Raw genomic sequence first — 14,088 nt, 5'->3', positions numbered from 1 at the left:
AAGCTTTGGGTTTATTTTTAATAAGATAGAAGCTTTCCACAGGAAGAAACTAGTTGGGGGAAGAGGGCATCTACTGATCACTAAAATACTATTAACCTAGTTAAAGTATTCTGTTGCACTAATTCTAGTGGGTTAAAAGACTACTCTGTCACCTCCTCCTACTTACTGGATAACAGGGATCACATGGAAAACATACAGAAAGTTTCCAAAATAGTTTTTCTGAATTTAACTAACTCCAAGTAATCTTTAATTAATCCCCGTTATATTAACTACTGACTTATAGATAATTTCTAATGCTTAAAAATGAAAACCAAGACATTATTAAATGAAATGCCAACAGCTGGATAAATTAACTCCTCATAAACATCTTAATTCTAAAGTACTGGTACTTGAAAGTCATGATCATCCAAACTGTGAACAGCCCATGTAAGAGCTCATTTCCAGAGGCCTCTAACTTTTTTTTTTTTAAGATTTTTTATTTTTAGAGAGGGGAAGGAACATCAACATGTGGCTGCTTCTCATACACCCCATACTGGGAACCTGGCCCAGGCATGTGTCCTGACTGGGAATTGAACCAAGTGACCCTTTGGTTCGCAGGCTGGTAGTGCTCAATCCACTGAGTCACACCAGCCAGGGCTCTCTGACTCTTTTTACCTACTTAATGTATCTTGTCTCCAACTTGTAACCTCCAAAGCTAACAAGTTCATATATGGCTGACAACCCTCCTTTAAGGAAATTATGACTGACCATTTCCTTCTAAAATGCAACTGATAACACCTGAAGATAATTCTCAACATGTGGACAAATTCAGACATGCTACCACTTCCCCTAACTCCTGTTTTCCAACTCTAGTTTTGTTTCCTCAGTTACTTGGAGCAGTTGTAAGCCAAAACAAAACAAATCTAAGCAGCGAAAAGGTACATATATTGTATTAAAGAATAACATACTTTTAAAAATAAATTTGACATTTCAAATTATCAGTATTAACCATTTACTGCTTTTCTGTTGTTTATATGTATTTAATTTTTTAAAGATTTCATTTACTTATTTTTAGAGAGAGGGGAAGGGAGGGAGAAAGAGAGGGAGAGAAACATCAATGTGAGAGAGAAATTGATCTGTCACCTGTCATACATACCCCGACCAGGGACCAAACTCTCAACCCAGGCAACCCAGTGCCCTGATTGGGAATCAAACCAAAGATCTTTTGCTTTGCAGTTATGATGCCCAACTGAGCCACACTGGTCTGTATTTAAAATGTGCCATTTCTATTTTTCATAGCCAAAGGTGAAGTATGACAATAATATAAATAAAGTAATAGGTAAATCTGAGGATAGATCAAACTTGTAGATTTTACACGTAAAATATTTTTTCTCTAAGAAAATAACTACCAAGCAGTAGTAGTTAAACAGTAGTAGATAACTACTATCTAAAAATTTTAGATACAACTCACTATATAATAAGGTTATTATATCGGTTGAAAGATAAGATTAGAAAATCTACCAACTTCCCTGTACTTTAATAATACAGGGTCCAGCAGAAGGAAGGCCTGCTTAAGAGTGTTTTGTAGGGTAATAATATGGGTGTAATTTATAGTTTTAATTTCAACACTTCATCTAAATTGTCCTATGGTGTGCTTGAGTGTGATATTGTTATGTTACAGAATTACATGCTTATGATTTTATATAAGAGGGTGTTATTTGTGCCAGACCCTGTATATTACCATTAAGCAGTAGTAGGAGTTTCTAGCATAGTAAGATATTTCCTTTTATCAAATTCTCTCCAAAATTTTACATTGTTACCACTCCACCTTACCATCTTCATCAACGGTAAGGTCCACCACTTCTGCTGCATTCTGCCTCAAGGGCTGTATCACAGTAGAAATCCTACTGCGGTTCCGTGGCTCCTGTGGCCGACTTGTGTGAGAACTTGAACCTTGGCTCCAGTGAGATCTGGAGTGTCCAAGGGTTGAACGAGACCTTAAATGATATCAGTATTAAATTAGTAAATATAAAAAACATACAAAAGTTTTAGTTACCTAAAAAATAATAAGCCTTTCTTACAAAGCAGTTTGTGATGTACTTCATGCAAGACTTCTCCAAAGAAATAATGGTCACAGAACTAAAAATTATGACTAACACAATGTCTGGCACTCAACAAACATTTTCTGAATGAAATGTTCACCAGCCAAATGACCTAAGAATATGAAAAATAGTATGCTGTCAGTTTGCACCAATAATTGGTGTAAAATACAGGATTCAGTTTCAAGAATGCTGCCCTTTTCAAAGGTTTGAATACTCACATGGGTTATCATCATTTATTTACATTTTATGTAAATATCTAAAAGTATTCACCATAGGCAAAGTAACAACAATATCAACACTCTAACATTTAATAATGTCCACAAGATTGTGTATGTTTAGTGCAGACTGAATTTGCAAAACATGGCTTTGGGCGTCCTAAACCAAGCTAACTTTCTGGTACTGATCTAGAAGAGTTTCAAGGTACCACAGGGATTTCCTAGGATCAGAAGAGGTAAGGATGGTTGTAGCTAGTTTAGTACAGATGATCCCTGATTAAATGGTTCGATTTAGGAATTTTCAATTTGACTATGGTTTGAAAGTAATATGCATTCAGTAAAAACTGTACTTCAAACTTTGAATTTTGATCTTTCTCCGAGTTAGCAGGATGTGGTATGATAACTCTCTTAAGAAGGTGGGCAGTGGCCCCAGGCTGCAGCTCCCAACCAGCCACCTGACCCTGAGGGTAAATAATGGATACTCTACAGTGTATTCATTGATAAGTTTGCCCAACTGTAGGCTAATATAAGTGTCCTGAGCACACTTAAGGTAGGCCAGGCTAAGCTATGATGTTTAGGAGGTTAAATGTATTAAAAACATTTTCTTTTTCTGATTTTTTGAGGCAAAATTGGTATATAATATTATTTAAATGCATTTCCAGTTTATGGTATTTATGCTTCATTGTTAAGTGAAGGAACATCTGCAGTTTGCAGTCTTAAGAAGCATCACTTGTTTGAGCTGCTTTATGCTTTTAAAGCGTGTAACCACAATCCCTCAACATCAAACACTTTCATCACCTTTCAATTACACATGTGTCACTGTAATGTGCTAAATTTCTTACAGGCATTTAAAATTTTTTTAAGGATTCACTGTAATGATTTGAATGACTGAGGGTACAAAGGGATAATTTATAGATTATGCAGTCATACAGCTCCAGGAGAAAAACAAATATTTTACAAAGGTGGGGCTTATGGAGTTGGGATTTTTCTTGCCTAAGCTGAATGTAAAACTGTTTATAAGCTAATGGTTAGCATGTATGGAAAGGGTGAATCACATTCATTAATATGCAGTCATCAGAAGTACAAATTTAACCGTTCAGAAATGAACCCCAAAGTTCAAACCGAGCTGAAAATGGCCTCAGCAACTGTCAAACCCAGAGTTTAGAAAAAGTTTAAATTCTGAAACACTGATGTTAAAAGGAGTATAAAGATTAATTTCTGAGACATAGTAACAAAACGACAGCACATTCCCAGAAGAATAGTATAGACTAAAGCATGATAGTAAACAACTATATGGGGATGAAAGGGTTTGTAAGGAGAGAGATCACCATTGAAAATTCTTGAGAAACCAAGATTCTGATGAGACTATGTAGTCCATTTCTGGGAAGCTGTTAATAGCTGCTGAAAGTTCCAAGTTTGCTGATTGGAACACCAGCACAAAACTTGACATATGAAGAGCTGGTGATATAAGTGGCAAATGTTGAATTCTGACACAAAAGAATTTGAAACACAGGTGCATTCTCTCTTAAGAGAAAGGACTAAGAGCCAGCTAAGCAGTGACAAAATTAGTAGTCTATATAACAATAAGTAAAATAAATATGGGTCATGAGCACTGTGTGTCTTTTCAAAAATTACTCTCCATTATTATGGTAAATACATCTGCTTGAACATTAAGTATTTCCACGACAAGATAGATCTCCAGTTCCACAAGGAAAGACAGGTCATGAATTTTAGCAATCCTTGTAGTTCATAAAACTGAGTCAGTCATACTAAGCACTATGCAAAATCAACAGGGTAACTATGGTACATACCATGGAGTATCAATTTTCCTCAGAGTCTGGGAAAACCATTTAGAACTTAAAACAAACAAGGGTATATGTACTATATAATGTTCTCCTCTATGCCATTAGAAGTAACACTTCATTGGGCTTAGCCGGGTAGCTCAGTTGGTTAGAGCACTGTCCCCATATGACAAGGTTGCAGGTTTGATTTCTGGTACAGGCACATATGAGAAGCAACCAATGAGTGCATAAACAAATGGAACAAACTGATGTTTCTTTCTTTCCTTCTTTCTCTCTCTCTCAAATCAATTTAAACAAATTAGAAGTAGCGCTTCAATGGGAAAATGGACAGTGGTAAAGCACATTCTAAATATGTTTTGAACATGCTTCCAAAATAAGAATGTTTTCTTTTTAATCAGTAACATCAAAAATTAAAACAATGAGCCATGGCTGGTGTGGCTCAGTGGATTTAGCACGGGCCTGTGAACCATGGAGTCGCTGGTTTGATTCCCAGTCAGGGCACATGCCTGGGTTGCTGGCCAGGTCCCCAGTTGGGGACATGCGAGGGGCAACCACACACTGGTATTTCTCTCCCTCTCTTTCTCCTTCCCTTTCCTTCTCTATAAATAAATAAATAAATTTTTTTTTAAAAAAAGATGAAAACTTAAAAAAATTAAAACAATGAGCAAATATATTTCTAAATTAATCCAACACAAAATTAAGAGTCATCCATAGATTTGTTTGGTGCATCAAATGGAACAGAGAAATATTTAACTGCTTCTCTTACCAATATCTGTGATCATCTAAAATACAAGTTAAATACAGTATATATTTATAATAATATAGTGTTAGGGTTTTCCTCCTTTTGGGGGGGTGGGGGAGTGATTTTCAAAATGGCAATGTCATTTCGAGTTCTTTATCAAAACACGTGAGAATTTTGCAATCATTTATTAGTATGGAGTTTAGATGAAATTCCTGAGTGGACGGCAAAAATTTTTTTGAATATTTTATACTATGTTGCCCTGATAGAAGAGCACAAACTTCACTAGTATCAATGAGATCTTGAAACAAGTAGACTAGTAACAAAAGGAAATACTTTATTAACATTCCTTAATTTTTTCTTCACTTTTAATTTTACTATCATCCCTAATACTTACGTATTATTCACATCTAAACTGCAAGGGACTTCATGAACCTTCTGAATCATAACACAAGCTCTATTTTGTAAAACATTAAGTAAAATACTGTTTTTCTAGAACACTGAATCTTAGCTTTCACTGAATTCTTGGGGTGCTTAAAAAATATTGTCCCCTAAGATTCTGGTTCGGTCAGTCTGGGACACAGTCGAGGCAACAAAATTTCTTTATGACCTCCCAGGTGAGTCTAACATTGCCTGGTTTGAAAACCACTAGCCTGATATATACATACTCAAACTAGGCCTCAAAAAAAAAAAAAGGTAATAGAAAGATGCAAATATCTGCAGCACAAATATGTTTAAATATTTCTATTTAAAATTTCAAATAAACAAACTAGTAGTTAAAATCTTACCGATAGCTTTCTCCAACTGTTACAATCTCCACTTCACTATCAGTTGAGGTAACATTAATTTCTTCATTGGCAGTGACCTGGGGAGTGGAAGAAGCTTCTATCACCACAACATCTTCATCGATACTTCCTGAAAACAAAAGGAATAAACATTTAAAGGGCATCTTCCAGTTAGCTAATTGATATGCAAAAATTTTTACTTTGACACGAAGACTACAAAATTTATTACAAAAGTAAAAGCTGTGTCTGTCAAAATGACAGGTTTTTTTTAATACAGCTAAAAACACATACTGAGAACAGTACAAGTACCTACCTACTTTCTTGTTCGGTATGTCTTCAGATGTTTATTTCCTCTTTTATAACTTTTGTTTGTTCTTTAAAAACTTTTAGTGTCTCCATATGAATTTGCATAAAATTAGAGACATTAACACTGTTATACCTAAAGGTACCTTACATGATATGCATATTCTATATTTATTACTTATTATCTAAAATAAAGATACATTTACTATATATTTTCTCCCAGGTTATATTTTTATGTGATATGGTATTCTTTTAAGAAACACGCATGCTAGTTTTTTAGTTTTGTGCTATAAAAGCTGTTAAGTTTTGTACATCTTTTTAAATAAATTATTCTTAGTTTGGAAAGTGCTTCCTTATTTGAAGAATGGATACATATTATATTTGGTTCAAAGTTTTCCCTTAATTATTTACTTCACCTAAAACTAATTTTTCAATAGAATACTACTCAACCATAAGACAAAATGCTTCCCTTTGTGACAACATGGATGGACCTTGAGAACATTATACTAAGTGAAATAGGTCTTACCAAACCATTCCTTAAAAAATCCTCCCTTTCCCCCAATTAAATTTTGATACCTCCCTTAAATATCCTTGTATGTTTTAAGTTACGTTTTGAAGCCACCTATTAACCCCCTTTGACCTAGATTATTGTGTCATGGAATTCCATTTTAAAACTTTTGTGAGGTATTGCTTTCATACTTTAAAATTCACATTTTGTTTCAAAGAGATATCTGTACACACATACTCATAATCAAGAGGTGAAAGCAAATGTCCATCAGTGGATGAGTGGATAAATAAAACGTGGTATATACACAGAACAGAAAATCATTCAAACCTGAAGGGCATTATGCTCAGTGAAATAACACAGTCACACACGCACACACACAAAAACCCTACACAATTCCACAGATGCATAAAGGAAGAAAGAAAAATGGTGGTTACCAGGGATGGGGGGAAGAGAAAAAGGAAAGTTGTTAATGGGTATGAAGTTTCTTTTCTCACTGCAAGATGACCAAGTTCTGGAGAGCTGTTTCACAATAAAGTGAACACATTTAACATTACCGAACTGTAAACTTAAAAAAATTAAGATAATAAAAAAATTATGCTCTATTTCTTCTCTTGCTGTATTTTGCCACAAATCTGGTGCTAAATTTACGTAAATATTCCTATTTTTTCATTACTATCACTTATCAATGTAAAAGTCAACCACCAAACTATACACTGGTAAACTATAAAGCATGTTTGTATCAAGAATATTCTCACAATAAGAATATTGAGCTAAAATAACCCCATTTTAAGTGTACATTTCACTATCTTAGTAAATTTATAGAGCATAACCATCACCTCAATACAGTTTTAAAACATTTCCAACACCTAAAAAAATTCCTACATTTCCTCTTTCAGTCAGTCACCATCCATCCCTACACCCCTACAACCACTGGCCTATTTTCTGTCATTATGGGTTGGTTTGTATCTTCAAGAATTCCACAGAAATGGAGTCATACATTACATACAATTTTGTCTGGCTTCTTGCACTCAGTGTACTTACTTTAAGATCTATCCATGTTGCTTTATCAATAGCTCATTCATTTTTACTGCTGAGTACTATCTTATCATAGGAATATACAATTTGCTTATCCATCTTATGTTGATGGGCACCTGAATTTTTGTCATTTTTGGCTATTTTACATAAAAAGCTTCTATAAACATTTGTCTACAAGTCCTTATACATTCATGTACTTTTATTTCTCTTGGATAAATACTTAGAAATGTAATTTCTACTTACTACGATAAATTTATGTTTAACTTTTTAAGGAAATGTCAAATTTTCTTAAGTGGCTGTACGATTTTACATTCCCACCAGGAAAATGAGACTCCAAAGCCTCATCAATAACTGTTATTACCTCTTTTTTATTATAGCTGGTCTAGTGGACATATAGTGATATCTCATTGTGGTTTTGATTTCTATAATAACTAATGACACTGAGCATTTTTTCAAGTGCTTATTAGTCACTATGATGAAATGTCTATTCAAATCTTTTCCCTACATTTAACTTGGACTTTGGTTGTATTGTTGAGCTATAAGAAAGAGGCTTTATGTATTTGAAATACAAGTCTTTTATCAGACATATTATCTGTAAATATTTCCTCTCAGTACCATGCCTTTTTATTTTATTATTTTTTTAAGATTTTACTTATTTTTAGAGAGGGAAGGGAGGGAGAAAGAGAGAGAGAGAGAGAAACATCAATGTGCAGTTGCTGGGGGCTGTGGCCTGCAACCCAGGCATGTGCCCTAACTGGGAATCGAACCTGCGACACTTTGGTTCGCAGCCTCGCTCAATCCACTGAGCTATGCCAGCCAGGGCCCTTTTTATTTTCTTAATGGCACTGTTAATGCAGACTTTAATTTTGATGAAGTCCAAATTAGCAATTTCTTATTAATCATACTTTTAGTGACATATTTAAGAAATCTCTGCCTAACCACAGACCACTGAGAATTTCTCCTATGTTGTTTCTAAAAGTTGTATAGTTTAGCTCTTACATTTCTGTCTATGACGCATTTTAACTTTCAGACTGACAAGTTGTAAAAGGTCTAAATTCATCTTTCTTGCAGTGAATCTACAATTGTTCCAACACCATTAGCTGAAAAGACTAAATTCTACTTTGATATTAAATAGAAAAAATAAGTTTTAACAATTATATAATATGCAAATTTTTGAAGTAATTTCTAAGTTCTAAAGATTACACACACAGACATACTAAGAGTTGATATCTCTGTAACAGCATAAACATCTTACAAGCAGAGAAAACAAAAATAACACTAAGTAGCTATTTAAATTAATATTCTAGATTCAATTTCTAAATTACCTTTTTGATCCTTGCTTCATAATCATTTACATGATGCTTAAGATAGGTGTGCAAAGGGAATCATATTTAAAACTAAAATATATATAAAAATAAAAGTTTTATTTTAAAACTTCCCTTATTTTAACTGACCAACTGGACATCACCATTCTGCAATGGAGAAAAATCTACATTTCAACTTTATGAGTGATTTCTCTCCTTGTATATGTATTCATGAAATTTTTTTGTTTTTTCAAAGACTTTATTAGTTAAACAAAGTCCAAAAGAAGTATAACATTTTTGAAGTTCCAATGATAAATGATACAAAGGTAGCTAATGCATTAAAATTCATCTTACAGTTTTTTTATAAACAGAAAGATTGTGTAACTAAGTTATATAAATAACTCACTCTTCTATTGTTTAAAGAATCACTGTTCTTCTGAAATGGATTATTTTGTAAATTCAGGAGATAAGAAACTGCTAACTGATTACTTCTGGATAATAAGACTCAGACCTAAGAAATAGAAGCAAACTTTTTTATTTGAAATAAACTTTTATTTTTGAATTATATTTTATTGAATATGATATTAGAGTTGTCCTGATTTTTCCCACTTTGCCTCCCCCCACTCAGGTAATCCCCCCACCCCCACTCCCTCAGATAATCTCCACACCACTGTTCAAGTCCATGGGTCAGGTGTGTAAATTCTTTGACTACTCCATTTCCTATACTGTACTTTACACCTCCATGGCTACTTTTTTATTTTATTTTATTTTATTTTATTTTATTTTATTTTATTTTAATCATTGTTCCATGGCTACTTTTTAACTACTTATTTGTATTTCTTAATCCTTTCACCTTTTTTTAAACCAATAATAAAATTTTTTTTCATTTTATTTTAATCATTGTTCAAATACAGTTTTCTCCCTTTTACTCCCATTCCTCTTCACCCATTCTCCCCGCACCCATCTCTCATTTGGTAACCATCAAAACACTCTACATATCCATGATTCTGTGTTGTTCTTGTTTGCTCAGTTGAATTTTTAGATTTAATTTTTGGTATTTTATTATTCATAGTTTTGATCTTCTTTACTTAAATAAGTCCCTTTAACATTTCATATAATAATGGATGGGTGATTATGAACTTTAGTTTTTTCTTGTCTGGGAAGCTCTTTATCTGATCTCCAACTCTAAATGATATTGTTGCTAGGTACGGCAATGTTGGCTGTGGGTCCCTGCTCTTCACGGCTTTGAATATTTCTTGCCAATCCCTTCTAGACTATAATGTTTCTTTTGAGTAATTAGCTGATAGTCTTTGGGAACTCACCTGTGGGTAACTAATTGCTTTTTTCTTGCTGCTTTTAAGATTCTCAATCTTTAAACTCTGGAATTTTAATGATGATGTGTCTTGGAGTGGGCCTCCTTTGCATCCATCTTGTTTGGGACTCTCTGTGCTTCCTGGACTTACATGTCTATTTCCTTCACCAAATTAAGGAATTTTTCTTGCATTATTCTTTCAGACAGATTTCCAATTTCTTGGTATTTCTCTTCTTTTGGCACCCCTATGATGTAAATGTTGGAATGCTTAAAGTTGACCCAGAGACTACTTACATTATCCTTGTTTTTTGGGATTCTTTTTCTTCTTGTTCTGTTTTTTTTTCTTTTTAATTCCTTATGTTCCAAATCATTGATTGATCCACTCTACTATTGTTTCCCTGTAAATGGCTCTTTATTTCAATTAGTGTACACTTCATTTCTGAATGGATGTTTTTTGTGCTACTGATGTCCTCACTAAATCCTTGAGCATCCTTATAAACAGGGTTTTGAACTCTTCATCTCATCAATTGCTTATCTCCATTTTGTTTAGTTCTGTTTTTGGAGTTTTGATGTGTTCTTTCATTTGGGCCATGTTTCTGTCTCCTCATTTTGGCTGCTTCCATGTTTTTCTTTTATGTATTAGGTAGAGCTGCTATGACTCCCTGTCTTGGTAGCATGGCCTGATATAGTAGGTGGCCTGTGGAGTCCAGTGGCACAGCTTCCCCATCATTCAAACTCTGTATTCTAGGTGTGCCCTTTGTATGGGATGAGTAACCCTCCTCTTACAGCTGAGCCTGGGCTGAGTACATCCTCCTCTTACATTTGAGCCTTGGTTGCTGTTGGCAGATCAATGGGAGGGATTTACCCAGACCAGTCAGCTGCAAGGATTGGCTGTCACCACTTACCACCAACCTTGACCAGCTGTAGAAGATCAGCTGTGCAGGGGCAGGGTGGTGATGCTCCAATACGGTCTGTAGGTATCCATCAGGTGTGCTGGCCTTGGGATGTCCCAGGTGGTACAGGCCAAGTCAGACCCCACCTGTGTTTTGCCCAGGACCACCTTGCCTGAGGCATAAAGCAATCTGAGATGGCTGCTACATGTGCTGGGCTTGGAGGTTCCCAGGCGAAGCCAAGCCGTGAAGCTAAACTGACTGCTGCTAGTGCCAGGCCTGGGGCTCACTGAAGCTAGTTGTTGCTTGAGAGGATTTAGGAAGTTGTGCAGCAAAAGCAAAGACCAGCTATTCATATGGAAAAGCAGGTTGGGTGGGCCTGTAACTTGGGTGAGGTGGAGTCTCTGGGGATCTCCAAAGCAAGCCAAAGAGTATTACCCAGATTGATGGAGTCTCAGATATGGCACCAGCTTACTGGCTCTGTGGCTCTGTGGGATGAGGGCCCAGAAAAGGGACAATGGCCTCTGTTCCCCTTGTTGCCAGACACCTTAGTCTCTCCCAGCATGGCACTGGTGCCTCACAAGCTGCTACTGTGGTGCTAGAGCTCAAAAGGGTGAATCTGAATAGGTGAGACCATGTGTGGGTTCTTTAACAGGAACTGCTTGGGGCTCCAGAAGTTTCTTCCACCAACTCAATCCTTTTGGTTTTGCAGCCAGAAGTTGTGGGGACTTACATTGCTGGCATTGGAACCCTGGGCTGGGGCTGGGACTCCTCGCTCCTGAGATATTCCTTCAGAATTTTATCCACCACATGTAGATGTTGGACCTGCACATTCTGCATCTGCGTCCCTCCTACCAGTCTGGATGGATGTGGTTTCTTTAATTCTGTAGTTGTCAGACTTCTATTCACCTCACTTTCTGACAGTTCTGAGTGATGGTTGTTCTATATTTTAGTTGTGATTTTGATGAGGTTGTGAGAAGTGAGCCATGTCTGCCTATGTCACCAATGTGACTGGAAGTTCAAAATATTATTTATTTTACACTATCTTGGTATTTTTAAAATTCCACACCATTTGAATGTGATCAAATCATTTTTTAAATTTAATTTAAAATAAAACACTGATCTAGAAACCAGAAAACATCAAGAGTCCTTTTGGATTTTTTTTCCAGAGACAAACACTGAAGGATAATGTCTGAAAATAATGGAGTTTAAGTAATATAATTATTCTAAGAAAGACAGAAAAACACCAGATGCTACAATAACTACTAAACAAGATTTAAAATGAATTATAGAGTTTTCATTTGTCTTCAACACCTGATAATATATGACTCCTTTCCTCCCAGAAACAGACACTGGCACTGACCTAGATATGCCCTACTCTCACGCCTCCTACCAACACCCGCTCCTTGGAACTTCTGCCTCACGTCACCAACCATCCTGCCTCACTAATCTCCAGCAAAAATTGAGCTCTGCTGCTCCCTCTCCCCAAACTCTTCACATTCTAACCAAATGAGAAAAATAAAAATGTGAAATGTGACAATTTTGCAAGACAATTCCTATTCTCACTTCCTTCTTTCTTAAAACCTTAGGGAATTGTTGCTGTAATCATCTTCCAGTTGTAGTGTGATCTCAATGAACTCTTTTTAAAAGAAATATTTGGGTAGGTTATAAAAAATGAACTGTACATGGCTAAGACTAAAATTAAGAACAAAGTTACTGGTTCAGGGTTTGGAAAGGGCATCTTGGATAGGAAGGAACCCATAAAGGAAATAAGAGGGAATAATGCCATGTTTGCACAGTGGAATAGCAGGCTCTACCTTTGACAAGCAGGACATCAGGTAAAGACTGAGAAAACTCTGTGTCAGTATTAAAAACCATAATCTGGTGCACTCTCCCTTTTGGGAACATGACTGCCTTTCTGCCCTGTTCTTCTTCCTCACAGGTGCATTACCTTTGCCTTCCTCTCTCCTAAGCTCCAAGGGCCCTTCTTCTGCCTCTGTAACTTGTTTGCTTATTCACACCCCCCACCTCTGTAACTCTCTAAACAAACTTTCTATTATAATTTGAAAAACCAAACCAACCAAACAAAAAAAAGACACCAATCTTATAATCTTGGCCCTTTAAAAGTTCTCCCTATTGCCTACTTCCTTATACTTTCACAAGATATTAATCTTGAACCTCAATTCAGGCTTTACTACTCAAAGCTTACTTCAAGTTCTTTTAAATTACAATAAATTATAAAAATGATATATATGGGACATGTATTTCAGAGACTACCTGTACACAAACTTACTCGAGTTGAATACAGCATTACTGAAGGGAAGGAGAAAGTACAACGGAGCTAATCCTCTATCAACTCAATTTTAACTGATTATTCATATGCTCTACTGAGCACTCTCAGACTAATGTTGTGTTCTATCTCTCAAATACTTGAAATTATTTTCAGTGATGAAGAACATGACAAGTTAATAGTAAACAATAAGAACAAAACACTTAAGAAAACATAATATTAACTTGTCTTTTTTAGTGACTAGAATTGCTTTTATGAATGAAGTTCAATATGAAAGAAACCCATCACACAGTTATTTGAAAAAGTACTCATAAAAGTTAAACATACTGAAAAGCACTACAGGAATAAAAACTACTATAAGTCAGGCAACTCATAAAATATAATCTAGTATGTATAAAATAATAAAAATGGTTTTCTAAAAAAGAGAAAACCTCTAGCATTACTTAATTTTTGTCAGAAATACAGAAGTTAAAAAAATTTCTATTAAGACTTTAGGAAATTTTAAATTTGTACCTCAGAACTGGAGTCATGGTTTAATACTACATTTTTTAAGATTGTTCATTCTATGACAGTTGTCCAAATTTGTTTCCCTTTTGCCCTCTCCAGCAGGCCCAACCCTTCTCCACAGTCAATCTCCTCTCCACTGTCCATGCCCACAAGTCATTCACACATGTTCTCTGTAATACTACATTTGAACATTTATTCATATCGCTTAAAAAATAAAAAGTCAATAAGTCTCATATTTCCTTTTAAATATAACGGAATCACTAAAATGTACGAGAAAATAGGCACAAAAACAATGCAACAGCTTCCGTGCTTTACTC

At 35.3% G+C, this 14,088-nt stretch overlaps 1 protein-coding gene across 1 annotated transcript in view; it reads right to left on the bottom strand.

Moving 5' to 3' along the window:
• RNF111 (ring finger protein 111) overlaps nucleotides 1–14,088 on the bottom strand; it is an 87,774-nt gene that overhangs the window by 34,524 nt on the left and 39,162 nt on the right. The window contains 2 exon segments of the mRNA XM_028505357.2: nucleotides 1,813–1,976; nucleotides 5,626–5,752. Of these exon segments, the coding sequence (XP_028361158.1) occupies nucleotides 1,813–1,976; nucleotides 5,626–5,752 (291 nt within the window).

The sequence above is a fragment of the Phyllostomus discolor genome, chromosome 1 (assembly GCF_004126475.2).
Source record: "Phyllostomus discolor isolate MPI-MPIP mPhyDis1 chromosome 1, mPhyDis1.pri.v3, whole genome shotgun sequence".
NCBI lineage: Eukaryota > Metazoa > Chordata > Mammalia > Chiroptera > Phyllostomidae > Phyllostomus > Phyllostomus discolor.
Note: the sequence above shows the minus strand (reverse complement) of the source record. Positions and strands in the feature narration are given on the sequence as shown.